Genomic DNA, 18,549 nt, shown 5'->3' with positions numbered 1-18,549 from the left:
GCACATTCTTATTCGTTTAGAGAGATGTTACGTTTTGAACATATTTTTAATGCATATTTATGGTAAAACCAAACACTGGGTTACGTGTAGTAGGTTTGGTAAAAAATTCCTTTTCCATAGGAGATTCTAAGGAATCATTCCCAGAATCATCCCCCTATTTCTATTTCCTTGACAACCCATTCATTATCTGTGACAGCCCCGATGAAGCCAAAGTGGGAACCTAGGACCCATCTCATGTATTCCACTCTGATTGGTGCAAAACCTCACCAGCTTGTATCTTTAGTTTTTCCTTTACCCATCTTCCCCATATGTATTTACCTGTATTAATACTATAATGTAAAAGTCGAATCGACCATAAAGCATCGCCATTGGCCCTTGGACTAAGGGTGTTTGGCATGAATGACTACAATACAGTGACCGAATATGCTTGGGATTTCTCTTACATCAAACGACTCTTTTATACCTTTTCTAATCTTCACTTCATCACGCCAAGCATATGCTCTTTCATATTCTATGCTCTTTTGCTATTAAACCCAATTCATCTACCGTTCCTTCTCCTTCATTACCCTTCTCTTGTATTCTTTCTTTTTTTTAAAAAAAAAATTGTTCTTTTTACAATTCCAGTTTTCACTTCCATTAAATTTTTAGGTGGGTGTCAAGTATGAAGTTTGGGAAGAGATTAAAGCAGCAAATTGAGGAAAGTTTGCCAGCGTGGCGGGACAAGTTCCTGTCTTACAAAGAGTTGAAAAAGCTTGTTCGACAGATTTCTTCGGCGGAGTCATGTGTGGAGTATGGAAAGGCAGATGCAGAAGCTGAATTTGTGCATTTGTTGAACAATGAGATCGACAAGTTTAATGTTTTTTTCATGGAACAAGAGGAAGACTTTATCATCCGCCATAAGGTAAGTTTATTTACTGGAAAGCTTAATACGACTGTTTTATATCATAGACCAACACAAACAAAGATGATCATTTAATACCAAGTGCTTTGGTTTAGATATAGTATAGCATTGTTTGTTGGCTGAGTCAACTCAAATGACTCATCAAACCATCCAGGGCCAACTCAGAATAAAGTTAGGAAATTAATATAAAGATTGTTCATACTCTTGGGGTGTTTCTTTACATTTACTAGATAGCTTCATGTAAGTGTGCACCCCAATAGAAAAATCAATTTCTATATACCATTATTCTTTTTAGATTTATTAGCAATTGAATCTCAATATCTGCAATCTGTTGTAGAAAATCCCACAATTGCTTCCTTTGTAAAAGAAAAGATTAGTTAAATGATATAGAAGTTTGAAAAAGGAATGTATAAATTCAGGAATTGCAACAGAGGATTAAGAGAGTTATAGAAACATGGGGTCCCAATGGAACTAAGCCTTCAGAAGCAGAATATAAAGACGAAATGGCGAAAATTAGAAAAGATATTGTCAATTTCCATGGTGAAATGGTCCTCTTAGTGAATTACAGCAATATCAATTACACAGGTAGTCAGTGTACTGTGTCAATCTTTCATTCAATATATATGTTTCTTTAATATGTTATGATTAATAAACCAGACAATGTTTTGAGTTGTGTAGGTTTGGCTAAGATACTGAAGAAATATGACAAGCGTACTGGTGGGTTATTGCGTTTGCCCTTTATACAGAAAGTGCTGCAGCAACCATTTTTCATAACCGATCTTGTATCGAAGCTCGTCAAGGAATGTGAAAACACCATTGATGAAGTGTTCCCTGTAGAACAAGAAGACGAAGAAGAAATCGTAAAGGAACAGAGAGAAGCTATAACAATAGCAGGGAAAGGGATTTTCAGGAACACAGTGGCAGCTCTATTGAGCATGCAAGAAATTAGAAGAGGCAGTTCTACTTACGGCCATTTTTCTCTGCCTCCTATGGATTTGCCAGACTCTGATCTCATACACTCCTTCCAACTCAACTCCCCGATCCCCATTGTCTGATCACACAACTTAAATGAAATTTACGTGTAGTTTCAGTATCGTTGTGTTTATTACGGTTGTGAACGCCCCAAAAAATCGTAACATCCTGTTATGATTGCTATTGAAATCCTAAAGTTAGCATGGGTTTTTAGAACATAGTAAACCTCATACTATTATTGCTCTAAATTTTTTTTTTTTAGGATACAATTCTGCATCTTGCATGCAGTCGATTACTAGTACATTTTTCTTTGGGTTGTATAAACAGATTGATATCCTTATTTTATTTTATTACAATTGCGGATTTATATTTATATTTTAAAAACTGTTCAGCATTAATATAAAATAAGTGTTAGTGCAATCGTAAGATACATTGTATTCCGAAGAAAAAGTATGCAAGTTTTGAATCTTGATAGAATTTTCCTGAATATTACCTTGGTCCGAACAAAGCTGCTCTCGAATGGTAAAAAGAAAGAAAATACTTGTGACTATACCAACAAAAATTAAGAGTCAAACTATAGTAAAAACAAATAAAATCTATAAATTATGAGACAAAGGATTGTTTTCTTTAAACCTTTGATTATGAAATTAAAACATCATCCTAAACACCTTTTCTTATTTAAAAAAAAATACTAAGAAGTAAATAAGAGGCCAATGAGGCCTTAATTTTATTGGTTAAGGTAGAGATATTAAATCTTTGAGTAATTGAATTCGAGTCTCGCTTTTAATAATTACGATGTGTGGGTTTTTAGTCCAACATGTGTATGCCAACTTTTCTTTTTCGATTTTCATTCAGTTTCTTTTTTTTATACTTCATTTGTTGTGTTTTGTACTGTTATATTTGTTCTAAAATATTTATAATATACCAAAATATCTAAGCCAAGGAATTCTATGATTAAAGACTTAAAAAGAGTCCAAGAGCAAATGGCAGGCTGGTGAATCAAATAAAGAGCCGAATAGGAAACAGAAACAAAGTGTAACTACAAACCAAGGCCCGGCCTCAGTGGTTCTGATTCTGACACCTTTACATATCAATGAAACTAGTCAGACAAACCGAAGAAGTGTTTTATTAGAGGCGAGTTTACTAGACTTCTCATTGTCGGATTTTTACCTCCCATTTCAGCATACCAACATCCTCCCCTGGAAATGAGGTAATTTCCTGATTAAATTATACTAGAGAATGAGCTTTATTACTTGCTAGTTATCAACCCTAATTTTCAAATTTCTGAGTCTGTTTTTCCTCAACTCATTATCTATGATACTAATCTTCATCTTCAACTTTCAATTTAACTTTGTGATGTAATTCTGGGTTTTCTTTTTTTCATTATGGAGACTTTGAAAGAGCTTTAGATTGATATTCATAAAATTTATAGAGGACCCGATGCAAAATTGTTCATTAAAAAGAATAAATGAAGTGTGATGTTATAGGCTTTTTCTTTGTTGTAAGGAAAAATTATGTAACATATTCAAATGATCGATTTTGACTCGAAAAATCTACTACTCTTGGTCTCCGGTAAGTAAAGATTGAATTTCGTTATTGGAAGAGTTGCTACCGGGTTTAGGCTTTGAATTTGTACTTTGTTATTCTTGTAATCAGTGTTTAGAAACAAAAAAACAAGAGCTTCTTCATTGTAGATGCCCACTCTTTGACTGAGCTTCCTGTCTAATTAGTGTGATTTGTATTATTAATTAGACTTTTTAATTTGGTTGCTTCTATTTTATAGAGGTAAAGATAGACAATTACATTTAAAATGGAAATGAGATAAATCAATGATTCGAAACTAGGATAAAAGATAATAACAACTTCATTTGAATTTGTCAAATACCAAGCTTACGTTATTAGCTTCTTCCCCCTCTATTCAACCATTTCATGCATAAATTTGCTGGAAATATCTGATTTTGAATATAGACCTTTAGTTGTTGGAGCTCAACTTTTCCTGCTAACAATCATATGTATGTTTCAGTGAAATGAAAACCATGTCATCTTATCAAAGCTGCTGAAGGTTTCAGTTATGAACCAAGGAATGGCTTCTCTGGCTCGATCTCCTTCTGCCATGTCCATTACTAGAATTCCTCAGGGTCATTCCAAAAGCCTACAATTGTTAAAAGCTTCAAAGGTGCCTTATGTGCTCCCTTTCCATCGCATCCACATCAGAAGGTCCCCTGTTTGCTGCACGAAGTTTCCTCAGTGGGAACCTTCACCGGTCACATATGCTCTAACTGAGAAAGCTGGTGATAAGTTCTTGGATAAATCATCTGAATTATTTGAAACTCTGCGTTCTGAGTCTTCTGACAGCAGTGATGAGGCTTCAATTACTAAAGCTGAAGATCGTACAGATACAACCAATCAACCAGTTGCACAGCTTCAGTTTCTTAAATGGCCATTGTGGCTGCTTGGCCCTTCTGTTCTCCTCGGCACGGGCATGGTACCCACTCTATGGTTGCCAATATCCACCATATTCATTGGCCCAAATGTGGTGAGCCTTCTTTCCTTGATTGGACTTGATTGCATCTTCAATCTGGGTTGCACCCTTTTTCTCCTCATGGCAGATTACTGTGCCAAGTCAAAAAACCTGGGACAAGCTTCCAAGAGCAAACCTCCTGTGAGTTACCAGTTCTGGAATTTGGTTGCAACTTTGACCGGACTTGCAATCCCCTTGATGATGCTGTTTGGATCCCAAAAGGGCTACCTCCAACCTCAGCTTTCTTTCATCCCATATGCAGTTCTATTGGGTCCCTACATCCTGCTTCTGTCGGTACAAATGCTGACTGAGATGTTGACATGGCATTGGGAGTCACCAATCTGGTTGGTGACCCCAGTTGTGTATGAGGCTTACCGCGTGCTACAGCTAATGAGGGGATTGAAACTCGGGGTTGAACTCAGTGCACCAGCATGGATGATGCACACTATCAGGGGCCTGGTCTGTTGGTGGGTACTGATCCTTGGTGTGCAACTCATGAGGGTTGCTTGGTTTGCTGGTTTTACAGCTCGAGCTCAACGACAGCTATCTTCTGCTTCTGCCGATGCTTAATACTAATAGCATCTTAAGTATAAAAATCAAATAAAATGTCTATATGTGGTTTATAGTACATTTATTGAGGAGTTAGTTAACATACGTGTAAGAAATGTTGTTTATAGTTTCACGAGCTTAATGGAATGTTACTTATTTGAATGATAGGAGAAGGCATGTCTGAATGTTTGAAATGATAAAAATCCAAACGATAGAAAAGCCCTTTTTATTCCCACTGCAGAATCGTTAAGAAATTCTGTCTTCATTTTAGTACTTTGTTCAATTTGTTTATTAGTAAAAAACGAATTTGAATCTCAGTTTGTAAACTAATATTGGTTGGTTTAATTGTTTCAGTACAAGAAAGAATTGTATCAAACTGTGATTCCACGTCATTTCTATCATTTCTTTTTCAATAAGAGAATGACAAATCAAATTATTGGAAAGAATAGAGATGACGTGGAATCACAGTTTCATACAATTAAATTTTATTAGTATTCTAATTTAACCTATAAGAGTAAAGTGTGTTTACTTATAAAAAAATATTTTTACTACTATTTAAAAAATAAAAAATTTAAATGAAATCATACTTATGATCGTGCGTCGAGGCAGAAAATTAACACAAAACTATCATAAATAAAATGATTTATCTACAGGTGTGATAGGTTTTTTTGTAATATTTTTGTGTTACAACGGAACAACGGAGTATTTTGAAGATCAGACTCGAGAGAGTTTAGGTGATAAAGGGATTAACAATGAAAATGCATGCAAATATGTTAGTTAGCTACACAAAAGTGGTCGACTGACTTCCATGTTGGTTAGTTCTTGGATTAGGGATCTAAAGGGTTTAAACTCCTAATTAGTTTAATTTTACCTCTTGGTCATTATTTTACCCAATTAGACGATTTAGTCCGGTTTAGCTTTCGATTTCATCAAACTAAAGCGAACAATCAAAATGATTCTCAATAGGCTCTACTCTTGGTCTCACCTATCTAAATGTTCACCTAGAGGCGTCAATGCTAGTTTTTGAAGTTTATTTTATTTAGTCTAGTTTTTACAATTTAGCCTCTGACCCAAAAATTAACCATGCAACATTTCCATCAACCAACCACCATGAGATTTAGTTACTACCCATAATCAACACACAAACATTAGTCAAATACATGCTCAAATTATTCATTAAAGAAAGCATAAAAAACAAAGTTAGAAAACTCTTAGGGACTCTTGATGAGTTCTTTGGAGAAGATGACAACAGCAACAATGAAGAAGAAAACATAACTAAAGTTGAGATTTTTACACTTTAAAAGTTAACAAAGCTGGAATATATTAAAGGCTTTAAAGAGAAATCAAAATATAAAATAAAGTTTGTGTATCTAAGTGCAAAGAAATCAAAAGCTGTGGTAAAAACTAATAAAACTATCAGCTACAACCACTAAGCTGAGAAAAGTAAAGAACTAAAACATAAAAAATAGAGAAGAGAATAAATACTAAGCTAAAAATTGATAAATATGTATCTCCCTTAAGTTTGACAATAAAAACATCTTTTGTACTGCCAAAATTCAATCATAAAACTTGACAAAAATGCCTTTAGAGTGTATGAGTTGACTTGTGTTTGTGTAGAATATAAAACTACCCTATAGTATTCTTCACCCCATCAGACACCCATGTCATGACACTCTCAACTGTGGCACCATCTTGGCTCTGAGGGATCTTAATGTCGCAACACTCTCAACAATGATACCATCTTGACATGTCATGGCACTCTCAACAATGATACCATCTTGGCTTTGGGGGTATTAATGTCGCAACATTGACTAGTTTGGGGGTATTAACATCCTCAGCAATAGTCATAATTGCTTCACTTCAACAATCAATAGTGGTATCGTGACCTTGGAAGCTTGGTGCCGTGACTTTCAGCTCAGTGTCACGACACCCTCAGTAATTTGTTCTAGGTTGATTTCTTGTTGAAGTTTTACACATATGAGGTGATGGAAACTCAATGTCGCGACATCCTAATATCAATGTTGCTACACTCATGTTAGATATCGTTCTCCTCAAGGTTTGGTCGTTGTTGTCTTCTTACAGAAACTCAATTGCATTATTAGGCTCCCAATGGCACCATTTTCCCAAATTGGGCCTAAGAAGACTAAGGATCTGTTTGATTGCCAGTAAAATATTTTCCGTAAAATAATTTCTGGAAAATGTTTTACTTTTCTGTAAAATTATTTACTGGAAATTATTTTCGGTGTTTGATTGAATCATGTAAAATATTTTTCATTGCTTATGATTTTTAAAATATATTTTGAAAAAGTTGTTTTACATATATTAATATATATTAATAATTTTTATATTTTAAATTATTTTACATATATTGCAATGATTTATTTATAATAATACTCAATTATTAAGCTACAATATTAATCGTTATAAATTGAAAAAACTAATATCAAATAAATTATTTGTAATTGTGTTAAAAAACAAGTATCGAATAATTAAAAAACAAGTTCTTGGAAAATCGATAAATGTAAGCGGTTTTTCTAGGAAATGAAGGAAGGAATGAAGGAGGCGATAGAGAGGAGAGCACAGAAAATGCCTTACGAAAATTGAAAGGGTAAGACATTTTCCCTAAAATGTAACCCATTTTCCCTTGTTTTGGAGTTTATTTTCCAAATGGAAAATGTTTCCGCCAATCAAACGCTGGAAAAGTTGGAAATGATTTTCCGGAAAATTAATTCCGTCAATCAAACAGACCCTAAAATTAAATAAACATGATCATTAATACTAAAAACTAAAAATCAACAAGAATATATAGAAAAGATTTATAAATTGCTTGAGAACAAACTCATTAAGTGTTCTAGAGAGCCTAATTTGACATATCAAATTACAACGGATCAAGTTATCCACATAGTAATCTTTCAAACGCTGATAAAAAATTAAAATAAATTCAATTAAGCCGATTGAGTCTTAGCTCGATTGGTATGAGCATTGTTGCTAATGCAGGAGGACATAAGGTCGAGTGCGCTGAAGTGCATTGTTCTTCTGTTTATGGGTTGGGTGGGGGTTATGGGTAGATCTAAGTATTGTGTCAAAAAAAATAAATATAATCAAAATTTATAATGAAATTATTCAAAAAAAAAATGTATAAATTCAATGTTACAATTGTATTCTAAAAACACTTTTTACTTTTAGATATTAGCTATATTCATTATTAAAAATTTTAGTTTTCTTTATTCCATAATTGAATGAGTACTTTTTTATAGAGATTTAAGTAAATGTAAATACTTTTATATTAAATTTATTGATTGATTTTTTTTATTTCTAAAAGCTTACATTCAATAATTCTAGAATTCTTTAAACATTTTTAATTTTATTTTGAAATTTGTGGAAATTTTCATAAGTTTTAATAATTAAAAAAAATCTTATCGTGCTTGATTTTTTATAAACCTTTATAATTTTAGAATCTTTCAAAAGTTTTTGAATTTTTATTTGAGTTTTTAAAGATTCTTTTAGTTTTTCTTGAAATTTCTTTTTATAGATTTTAATAAAAATCTTACATCTTTTTCATATTCTTTTAGAAAATTCTTAACTTTACGTTTCATAAAGGGTGAATATCTGGGAAAGTAATAATGTATTTTTAATATTTTACTATATTTATAATACACTTGTCAACCTTTTGATTTTTCTTGTAGAGTCTAAAATTCTATTGACAGTGTACCAAAAATTTCCTTACATAAAACTTTATTTTTTTAGAATCTTTCAAAAATTAATTTTTTATCTTCTACAGTCATTTATAATTTTTGGTTTAATGTTGATAATTTATTTTTGTAAAATAACTTAAAAATTTAATTTAAAAAACTTAAGTAATGTTTGAAAAATCATTTAGTAATTGGATTAGGGTGTAATTGCTTATAATTATAAAAGGGTGGCATGTTTAGGTAACTATTGAAATTGATAGTCCCACCGAATTAGCTGTAAGTGAAGTACCCCAATTACACTTTCCAATTTCTCTTGTTTACCTCACGCATCATCAATAATATATTTATTTATAAAAATTCATGGCTAAAAAGTATGGACATAACTTATTTATGTGTCAATGTCATATGTTATAAAAATAATATATTTATTTATAAAAATGTTATAGTTTTTGTTGTAAATTATTTATAAAAAACTTTATAAAGTTATGAAAAATTATATTATTTATAAAAGTTATATATTATAACTTTTATATTACTTTTACTTTAACTTATGATTATATAAAGGATATGGTTTAACATATTAACTTATGATTATATAAAGGATATGGTTTAACATAAGTTTTTCTCCAAATTAAGTTTATATAAATTTTATCTACATATTATATGGATTGTGAACCCAAATATTATCAGATCCATGCTAATTATGCAAATACAAAATATTTTTTGCATCCTAGATGCCATCTGGGAGAATGACAAACACAAGCATCATAACTTGCGAATTCTTTAATTTGTGACATTCAAAGCTTCTAAATATTATTGAGAAGACATTTGTCGTTCTAAATTTTTTTTCATATTAATAACTTCATCTTAGTATAGCATAAAAAATAATGTTGGATCGTATTAGTATGTTACATATTTTTAACTTTAATTATAGGTGAAATTAAGATATCCATACTTGAAAAGCAAACGAAAGAAGGAGATATTGATTATCTTACTGATAAATATTCAAATTTAGAATAACTCGGTCAAAGATCAATAGATAATGATAACGAACAAATATTAAATATCAAGGAGGAATAACTCAACAAATATGCACTAAAATAATTAAGTACAAATCTTTGTAATTATAAGATAATGTAATTACTATCCTAATAATTACAGTTTCAATCGATTACTCTTTACTGTCCAAACAAACCTTCGATGGATTACTAATTTAAAAAAAAAACTTAATTTGTTTCTTATTATTTTTCAAATGAATTTTTTAGCATTTAAGGGGAAAAATAATTTGGTTTCCCTGGTTGTGAATTAGAGGTGTCTATGGGCCGGGCCAGGCCGAGTTCGGGCCGGGTTCAAAAAAAATTTCAGCCCGTGACCTAGGCCCGAGACCGGCCCGGCCCGAAATATGGGCCTGAATTTTTGTCCAGTCCCGGCCCGGAAAAAAATTCCTAAGCCTGAGCCCGGCCCGGCCAGGCCTATTTTTTTAATAAACACCAAAAATTTATTTAAAAAATAAAAAATAAAAAAATATTTTAAAATTAAAAAATATTTATTTATTATATTCAGGTCGGGTCGGGCCGGGCTCGGGCTAAAAAAGTAGTGCCCAAAATGCGCCTCATTTTTTTGCCCAAACCCATATTTCAGGCCTATATTTTTACCCGAACCCTCCAATATTTTAGACAGGTCGTCAGGTCGAGTCGGGCCAAACCGCCCGGCCCACGGACACCTCTATTGTGAATGCTTTTTATTGGAAAGTCCAAATCATTATGGGGAGACGAATAGACAATTATAGCCCTAAAAGGAACCGCATGATACTGTAAAATAGGGAACGGGAAACAACCGCAGTCAAAAGAGTAAGACAAACATCATTATCGCACGCGCTTGCTTTTCAGCTCTCTCTCTCTCTCTCTGTCGCTCGAAGACCGGTCATCATTGTCATAATTCTGCCTTCGCCGGAAACCAGAATCTTGTGCCCTTTTAAAAACTTCATAGAAGCCTCCCTCAATTATATCTCTGGTGGTCTCCTGTCACTGATCCAATCACGATGAGTACCGGTGAACTTCTCAGCATCGAGCCTCAAGAGCTCCAATTTCCCTGTAAGCATCTCCCAAACTCTTTCCTGTTTAAAGAATTTACAGTTTAGCGTAGCTTTCCAGATCCATTTCTTCATGGATATAAGTTCCATTTTCAACTGTTTTCTAATCATTAACATTTCTTGTTACTGAATTAGTTGAATTGCGAAAGCAGATCTCATGTTCTCTAAACTTATCCAACAAGACCGACAATTATGTGGCTTTTAAGGTACTTCTGAAATCTCGTGTTTCAGTTACTACTTTTTCCTCAAACATTTCTGGTAAAAGAAAAGAAAGAAATTTTTTTACTTAGGATGTGCGTGTGTGTGTTTTGCAGGTGAAAACGACAAATCCAAAGAAGTACTGTGTAAGGCCTAACACTGGAGTTGTATTACCTAGGTCTACGTGCAACGTTATTGGTCTCTCTCCTTGTCCCTCTCTGGCACAAAATTTGGACTTAGCTATCCTTATTTTAGTTAATCATGTTTCTTTTTTAATGTTTAGTTGAATTTCATGGCAACCATAGCTTTATTTGCAACTTTATAATTACTTTTTTAAGTAGTTACTTATTGTTTTTATTTATGGAGTCAGTTATAATGCAAGCTCAAAAGGAAGCACCTCCTGATATGCAATGCAATGATAAATTTTTACTTCAGAGTGTGGTTGCTAGTCCTGGAGCTACAGCAAAGGATATAACTTCAGAGATGGTAAGTATTGTAGTCTGTTAGATCTGATTTGAAAAAAGGTGGGTTTTTGTTTCCTAACTGTTTGCTTTTGAATATGTTAGTTTAACAAAGAATCCGAACATCATGTTGAGGAGTGCAAGTTGAGGGTTATTTATGTTGCCGCTCCTAGGCCGCCTTCCCCTGTTCGGGAAGGATCTGAGGAAGGCTTGTCACCTAGGGCTTCTGTCTCGGACAATGGTAGCTTGAATGCTGCAGAATCTGTGAGTTTTCCGTGTCTCTTGTGTTTGACATTGAATAGGGTTTTAGTTTTGATCAGTGTGCTGCACTGATATACTAATGAGTTGTGTATTGGCTATACAATTGTGCCTGCAGGTGTCAAGAACTCGTCTTGAGCAGCATAAACATCAAGACAACTCAGATGATGTAACTTCTCTCTCTCGTTCTGTTATTCGTACTTTTAGCTCTGGCATTGAAATTTTATGGGCTTCTGTAAGCCATGTTTTTAGGTTATATCTAAACCAATGGAGTTAATGCATACATTATAGTAGTTCTTTATATTTGCATATGGTTGACTTCAGTTCCATAATTGGTTAATTTAGGAAAATGCTTGATTAATTTGTCACATATTACAAGTTGAAGAATACATTGATGATATCGATATGATGCATCTTTTGGTGGAAATTTCAATCCATCATCAACCAAAACTTAAAAAATTCTCAGAGTACCATGGCATCGTTTACTTGATTCCAATGCTGGGATACACTAGTACACGCCTAGGGATGCTGACAACCTCCTTTAAAATCTTGGTTTGGTCGTTTAAGCTGAACACTAGTGCTGGGGTCACATTTTGAAATTCAACTTCTGCTGTTGGTTTTTCAGATCATCTTGATGTCAGAAATAAAGAAGGATCTAACATGGATCTGCTTTAAATGTGGCATTATACCTTGTCAGATAATAAATGCTATATTTTTCTTCAGGTTAATGAATAAATAACTCTTTTACATATATGATTTAATGTGATAGTAGTCTAATTGAGATATGTTAAAAGAACTATCCTCTTGAAGAATGAAAAGTCTTGAATGGTTGAATGCCAGAGGGAAAGCTCCTTCTGGCGAAACTTGCAATTACCAAAAAAGGGAAAAGGAAAGCCTTAAAAGATTGTGGCAATACTTCTAATTGCAGGCAAAGTCTCTCATTTTCAAGCTGACTGAGGAGAAAAACTCTGCCATTCAGCAAAATAAGAGGCTGCAGCAAGAACTGGTAAAGTTACTCCATATTTTCTACGAGTTTATTGAGTGTATTTTGGAATTAAATATTCAGGGTTCCAACTCATAACAAAAGTTCCAAGTTGCTAATATGCTAGCTATATACCGTGCATTATCAATCATCTGCAATCACTTTCCAGTTGTCAATAACTTATCTTTCTCTTTAGGTTGAAACGTAGAATGAAAATGAGCTTCTATAGAGGTTCATAGATAGTTTAGAAGGAAATGAGATTTTAAAGAATAATAATAGAGAGAGGATGCTGATAGTAGTTTGTTATCCCTGTATAATTCTAGCATCAATATGGTCCCCACTGGTTGACATTTGTAGTTTTATGCAACCTTACATTGAAATTTAATTTGCAGGACCTCTTGAGACGTGAATCCAAAAGAGGTAATGGTGGTATTCCATTCATGTATGTAATTCTTGTTGGCTTGGTTGGCTTGGTTGGCATCATTTTGGGGTACATCTTGAAAACAACATGACCGCCAAGTTTATCCTTTCCTCCTTTGACACATCTCGCGACTGCTAGAAAAATGAAATGAAGAAAAGTGGATAAACAAATGTATATTGATGGGTTGTATGTAGCTCTTGTTAAATATATTACTTACTGGTCTTCATGAATGCACAAAAAACAAAGCCAATGTGTGACGGGTAAGAAGCAACTATGGTTCATTGTATTACCGTGCATTGACAGTACAACTTTCAAGTGACAACCATTGGAATGGATTTCATTATTGCTGTGAACAATCTCGGAACGGCATTTAATCCATGAATTTTGGGAATAATCAAATGCATGTGCTTGACATTCATTTCTTTGCGAAATCTATTAATGATAGTTCTTTTGCATTGACGGGCTCATAGAAAAAGTGTATCCAACTTTTCATCAAATTATATATAGCTGAAATTTGTACATTTGTAGTTGGAAGCATTTAACTTGTAGAATAAAAGGAAGGAGCACCGAGTCTTGATTACAAGATTCTAATCTATTCACAAAAGGTACATCTTATAACAGAATAAGCTTGAATCCTATTTAAGAATTGTCAGATGTTCGTAACATGTTACACCTGCTGACAATTTTCCGGAAATCATCAAGATTTAGCTGCAATGCCACCAGTGAGAAAGGTAAGTAAATTCTTAAACTCGTATACATTTTGAAGTCATGCATTATCCATCACATGCTTATGAATCCCATTTAATCTATCCATAATTCTAAATATTTCGTAAATCCATGTTTTTATACTTTTTAAATATATATATCATATTGAATCTATTCATAATATAAGCATTTCATTCTTCCCATTTACCTTATAAATCAAATCCAAATTAAAAATTTCAAATCAAATCGATCTTTCCAAACCAAACACTAGGTTTGGTTTCTAATTTTATTCACATAATACCTATAATTCACTGCTTACAGGACTCATTGAATATTTACTCATATCCATCGTGTAAATACTTTCATACAATGGGAAAAAGAAGATTACTAACTAAAAGAATGTACTGACCTTCCCATCGCCATCGGTATCAAAGCATTGGATCATCTCAGCCAACTCCTTATCTGTCCACATAAAATCATGTGCAATAGCTACTCTTCGTAAATCTCTCATAGAAATGCTTCCTTTTCCAGCTTCTGATAGCCAACAATGCTTTTGATCAGTGACCAAAAAAACATACTCAAGAATGGTGAGATAATACCAATAACGGGCATAGCATTATATAGATCGGATGTGTTCAACATTGGGTTTCTGGTTCTAATTTGACCGAACCAAAACATGCAATGTAAGCAATGGACCAAAAGTCCTACTATTACTTAGCTAACTGCTGTTACCATAGCATTCGGCATTAATTTCTTCTCAGGTGCCATTATATGTTAAATAATAGCTGTTCTTGTGATAGAACAGATCCTTGTGATGCAACAACAACGCACACAACATCTTATAGCATCTCAAATGAGAGGCAACCCTCCGCTAGGAGATTCTTTCGCAACAGCAATGCTAATGCAAAACTCACATAGTTCCTAGTTTCAAAGCTTTCTATAGTAATAAGCTTACTTTGTTGATGCACATCCATGACAAGGAGATAGAGAGCAAAATGAAAGTAGCGTAAAAAATTACCATCAAAGTGAAAGAAGTGCACGACCATTTCATCCTCAGTCATCTGCATGCGGCTGGTGAACTGTGATCCACATATGAAAAGAAACCGAGTGAACGCAAACTGAGTTAGGGGAAGCAAATAGTGTCAATCCTTTAAATCCACACATTAATTATGAAACAGAACAAACCGATTTTTTCCTCTTCGATCGAGCATTCCCCTTGCTTTCAGTGAAAGTAGCATCTTGCACAACTGTAGGTACAGCACCTAAAACTTCTCCAGAATCTTTAAGGGACAGAGCAATTGCCTGAAAATGTATCACAAAAGTTTAGTCTCGCAGTAAAACCAGATACTTATACGAGACGAAGTTCCGCGTTGCCAAACTCAAACAAGTCAAAAACCTAGAAATGGAAACAGCATTTGCTCCGTACTGTCACCGAAACTGACCTTCATTAATTCATCATCACCATCGTCAATGAAATCTGAACTACTCAAATGTTTTTGAACAGAAGCTTTCTTCTTAGATCTTGAGCCTTTATTTTTCATCTGGAAAAGAGAGAATCAATTCAAGTATAAGCTAAACTATAACCAGATGGCTCGAGGGAAGAGCTACACTATAAAGTAATCAAATTTATCATCTTATTTAGGGCTCCTTAAACGATTCGTTTCTGTGAGCTATTTTACCAAAAAAAGGGCTAAATTGTAGCCGAGTACCCACCTTCTTTTTACGAGACTGAGTTTGAGGCGTTTTACTACCCGGAAACTCCTCCTCATCATCACCATCAAGTTTATCATCATCGTCTTCGTCGTGGTCGTCCTCGTTATCATTGGGCCTGTAATCTTCATCGTCATCAATGACCTTGCGTTTCCCTTTAATCTTGCTCGAAGTCCGACTTGTATTTGGCGACAAACCCATCAAAGAAGAGGCAATTTTGGGCAGACCCAAAGCCTCCATTCTGGCTCTGTTCTCTGCAATTCTCGCTAGTCTCTGCTTCTCGTATTCGGATATACCTTGTTGTTCTTGCTTGAGGATTACTTCATTATCATCATCTTCTTCTTCTTCGCTTACACTTCCACTTTCTTCTGATTCAGAATTAGAGATTCGGCGTTTTGTCATTGTGGCTTCTAATTCTCCTGTAGATTTTTGGCGCGACTTTGTTGAAGAATTGGAACAGACCTTTTACACAGAGTTAATTTTAGGACGATCTTGCCACTATAATACTCTAATGAATTTATAGTGATCTAAAACTTTGCTCAATTTCGGTAAGAAACATTAACCTTTTTTTGCTTTCTATGTGATATTAGGTCATGGAGATAATTTTTATTTAATCAGACTTAAGGTATGAAAGAAATGGATATGGGTTGGGGCTTGTCTTTGAGGCCGTCAACAAGAAGAGCTACAACAGTGAATAATGTTCGGTTCTGTAAGGAAGAAATGCAAATTGGGGAAAGTGTGATATGGGGTGGAATTCAAGAGATGTGATGAGTAGAGAGTTGGGGAAATCAATATTGGGATTTAATTTGGAAAGATTCAAAAATCAAGCTAATAATGTTAAGGCGGGATCCTTTAATGGGATGGATCTGGCCGATATGGTGAAGGATATAGAAGATAGTTTGATAGAAAGTGGGGATGGGAAGAAAAAGCCCAGGTTTGAAAATATGGATTTTAGCGTTTCTGTTTTTGCAGATTCGCTAGTGTTTCTGTTTCTGCAGATTCGTTAAGGTCTATTAATGAGCAAATCACTCAAGTACAAAAAAAGACCGGCGACTGCCAATAGGCAAGCCGACCGAGAGCAATGAAACTCTCAAGCTAGAATGTCCGCGGACTGGAGAACCCGCGGGATATTAGAAAGCTTAAACATATGTTGAAGAAATATTGTTCCTAAATTGTCTTATTCATGGAGATGAAGTTAAATTGTCTCGAATGGAAAAGTTGCATAAAAGATGTGGGTTTCAAAATGGTATTGTGTTTTCAGCTGAAGGAACGTAAGGGGGTCTATGTTTAGCTTGGAAAGAAGGCACCATGGTTCAACTTTGAAACTATTCAAAGAATCATATTGATGTAATCATTAAAGAAGATGGGGAAAGTCCTGAATGGAGGATGACAGGTTTTTATGGGACAGTCAATATTTGTAATATAGAGGAAACGTGGAATCTCTTGAGGCAATTAGGAAGGGATCAAAATTATCCCTAGATGGTTTGGGGGGCTTTAAGAAATATTGTATGCTTATGAAAAAAAGAGGAGTACCAAGGGAAGAGAAACGTATGGATGAGTTTCACATGGTGCTTATGGAATATTCTTTAGTGGATGTTGGATATCCAAGGTCTTGTTTATGTTGGAATATTGTATGCTTGACAGAGGTGTTGCTAACGCTGAATGGATGGCTTTGTTCCCTGATTTTATAGTTAGTCATTTACCTCACTCTTTCTCGAATCATTGTTCCTTATATATTCAAACAATTTAGGAAGATGTAAGGCGAATAAAGAAAATTTTTCATTTTGAGGCTTGGTGGATTTTAGAGGAAACTTGTGAAAAAAAAGTCTGAAGATTATAAGAGGCAAGTTCGGGTAATGCAATGGAGAAACTAATTATATTGCAAAGGGGTTTGAAAGATTGGGAGAGGAAAGTCCGAACGAAATGAGGGGGCCTATACAAGACCTCATGAGGTAGATAGATATTTAAACAATTAGGAGAGGGACGAGGAAACGCTTGCGGAATTATTGGAAGTCAAGCTACATCTTAATTCGGAAATTGAGAAAGAAGAGTTTTATTGGGAACAAAGGGTAGGTGCAAATTAGTTACAAAATGGGGATAGAAATACGGCGTTTTTTCATAACTTTGCTTCTTAATGTCGACGAATAAAGTTCGTAGTTTGCAAGATAAAGATGGTAAGGCGGCTTCGGAGGGTGGAGCGATGAAGGAGATTGCACAAAATTATTTTTAGGAACTTTTTTCCACGAAAGGTACTGAAAACCCGGATCATATTCTTTTGGGAGTGAAGAGGTGTATTACTGAAAGCATGAATAGGATGTTGACTGCAAAATATAAGGAGGAATTATAAATGACACTAAAAGGAATAGGCCCAACAAAGGCATCGGGAGCAGATGGATACTCGACACTGTTTTTCCAAAAGTTTTGGCATATTTTAAGACAGGACGTCGTCTCTTACTGTTTGGAAATTCTAAATTGAGGTATGTCTTTGGAACCCATTAGTATTACAAATATTGTATTGATCCCGAAGATTTCCCACTCGACAAATTTAACAAACTTCTGTCCTATAAGCCTATGTACAATTATTTATAAAATGATATTTAAGACTATTGCTAATAAGCTTCAAAAAGTTTTGGATCTTTGTATTGATGAAGCGCAAAGTGCGTTTGTTCCTGGGCATTTGATAATTGATAATGTACTGCGTGCCAATGAGATTTTACACACTTTTAAAAAAAAGGATAGGTCGAAAGGGTTTTTTGGCTCTAAAGTTGGATATGAGTAAAGCCTATGACCATGTTGAATGGAGTTTTCCTAGAAGGATCATGTCGAAAATTGGTTTTAATGATAAGTGGATCGACTTCATTATGCAATGCATTTCTACAATATCCTATACAATAATTATTAATAGGAAAGCGGGAGAGGTGTTTCGTCCAACTAAGGGGCTATGTCAAGGAGACCAATAGAGCTCTTATTTATTTTTGTTATGCAACGAAGGCTTGTCTTCTTTAATACGATTATCCTAGGAGGAAGGCTTATTGAAATGGGCTAAGGTTTGTCGTAGAAGTCCTCAAATAACGCACCTTATGTTTG

At 34.3% G+C, this 18,549-nt stretch overlaps 4 protein-coding genes across 7 annotated transcripts; 3 read left to right on the top strand and 1 right to left on the bottom strand.

Moving 5' to 3' along the window:
- Positions 1-349: 349 nt before the first annotated feature.
- On the top strand, positions 350-2,246 carry LOC105802574 (SPX domain-containing protein 3). Of its 2 annotated transcripts, none has more exons than XM_052623856.1 (3): positions 350-901; positions 1,321-1,489; positions 1,580-2,246. In XM_052623856.1, the coding sequence occupies exons 1-3, from the start codon at positions 662-664 to the stop codon at positions 1,954-1,956; spliced, it is 786 nt and encodes a 261-aa protein (XP_052479816.1). In that variant the 5' UTR covers positions 350-661; the 3' UTR covers positions 1,957-2,246. The 2 variants fall into 2 exon arrangements, with proteins under 2 accessions (XP_052479816.1, XP_012489737.1); XM_012634283.2 differs by having other exon boundaries at positions 361-901; positions 1,321-1,486.
- A 627-nt stretch (positions 2,247-2,873) lies between these two features.
- On the top strand, positions 2,874-5,110 carry LOC105802575 (uncharacterized). Its single transcript, XM_012634284.2, has 2 exons — positions 2,874-3,083; positions 3,897-5,110. The coding sequence occupies exon 2, from the start codon at positions 3,945-3,947 to the stop codon at positions 4,962-4,964; it is 1,020 nt and encodes a 339-aa protein (XP_012489738.1). The 5' UTR covers positions 2,874-3,083; positions 3,897-3,944; the 3' UTR covers positions 4,965-5,110.
- Positions 5,111-10,467: 5,357 nt separating this feature from the next.
- LOC105802577 (vesicle-associated protein 1-2) lies at positions 10,468-13,403 on the top strand. Of its 3 annotated transcripts, none has more exons than XM_052624134.1 (8): positions 10,469-10,728; positions 10,863-10,933; positions 11,042-11,123; positions 11,296-11,411; positions 11,492-11,650; positions 11,763-11,813; positions 12,548-12,650; positions 13,019-13,403. In XM_052624134.1, exons 1-7 carry the CDS (start codon positions 10,677-10,679, stop codon positions 12,599-12,601), a joined length of 585 nt encoding a protein of 194 aa, XP_052480094.1. In that variant the 5' UTR covers positions 10,469-10,676; the 3' UTR covers positions 12,602-12,650; positions 13,019-13,403. The 3 variants fall into 3 exon arrangements, with proteins under 3 accessions (XP_052480093.1, XP_052480094.1, XP_012489743.1); XM_012634289.2 differs by having other exon boundaries at positions 10,470-10,728; positions 12,573-12,650; XM_052624133.1 differs by lacking the exons at positions 12,548-12,650; positions 13,019-13,403 and adding an exon at positions 12,270-12,539 and having other exon boundaries at positions 10,468-10,728.
- A 122-nt stretch (positions 13,404-13,525) lies between these two features.
- Positions 13,526-16,967, bottom strand: LOC105802576 (uncharacterized). Its single transcript, XM_012634286.2, has 6 exons — positions 15,466-16,967; positions 15,195-15,293; positions 14,938-15,054; positions 14,771-14,831; positions 14,162-14,286; positions 13,526-13,755 (listed from the first exon to the last, which is right to left on the bottom strand). The coding sequence occupies exons 1-6, from the start codon at positions 15,862-15,864 to the stop codon at positions 13,687-13,689; spliced, it is 870 nt and encodes a 289-aa protein (XP_012489740.1). The 5' UTR covers positions 15,865-16,967; the 3' UTR covers positions 13,526-13,686.
- Positions 16,968-18,549: the final 1,582 nt, after the last annotated feature.

The sequence above is a fragment of the Gossypium raimondii genome, chromosome 11, assembly GCF_025698545.1.
Source record: "Gossypium raimondii isolate GPD5lz chromosome 11, ASM2569854v1, whole genome shotgun sequence".
Lineage (NCBI taxonomy): Eukaryota > Viridiplantae > Streptophyta > Magnoliopsida > Malvales > Malvaceae > Gossypium > Gossypium raimondii.
This window is presented reverse-complemented; position numbering and strand designations above follow the sequence as displayed.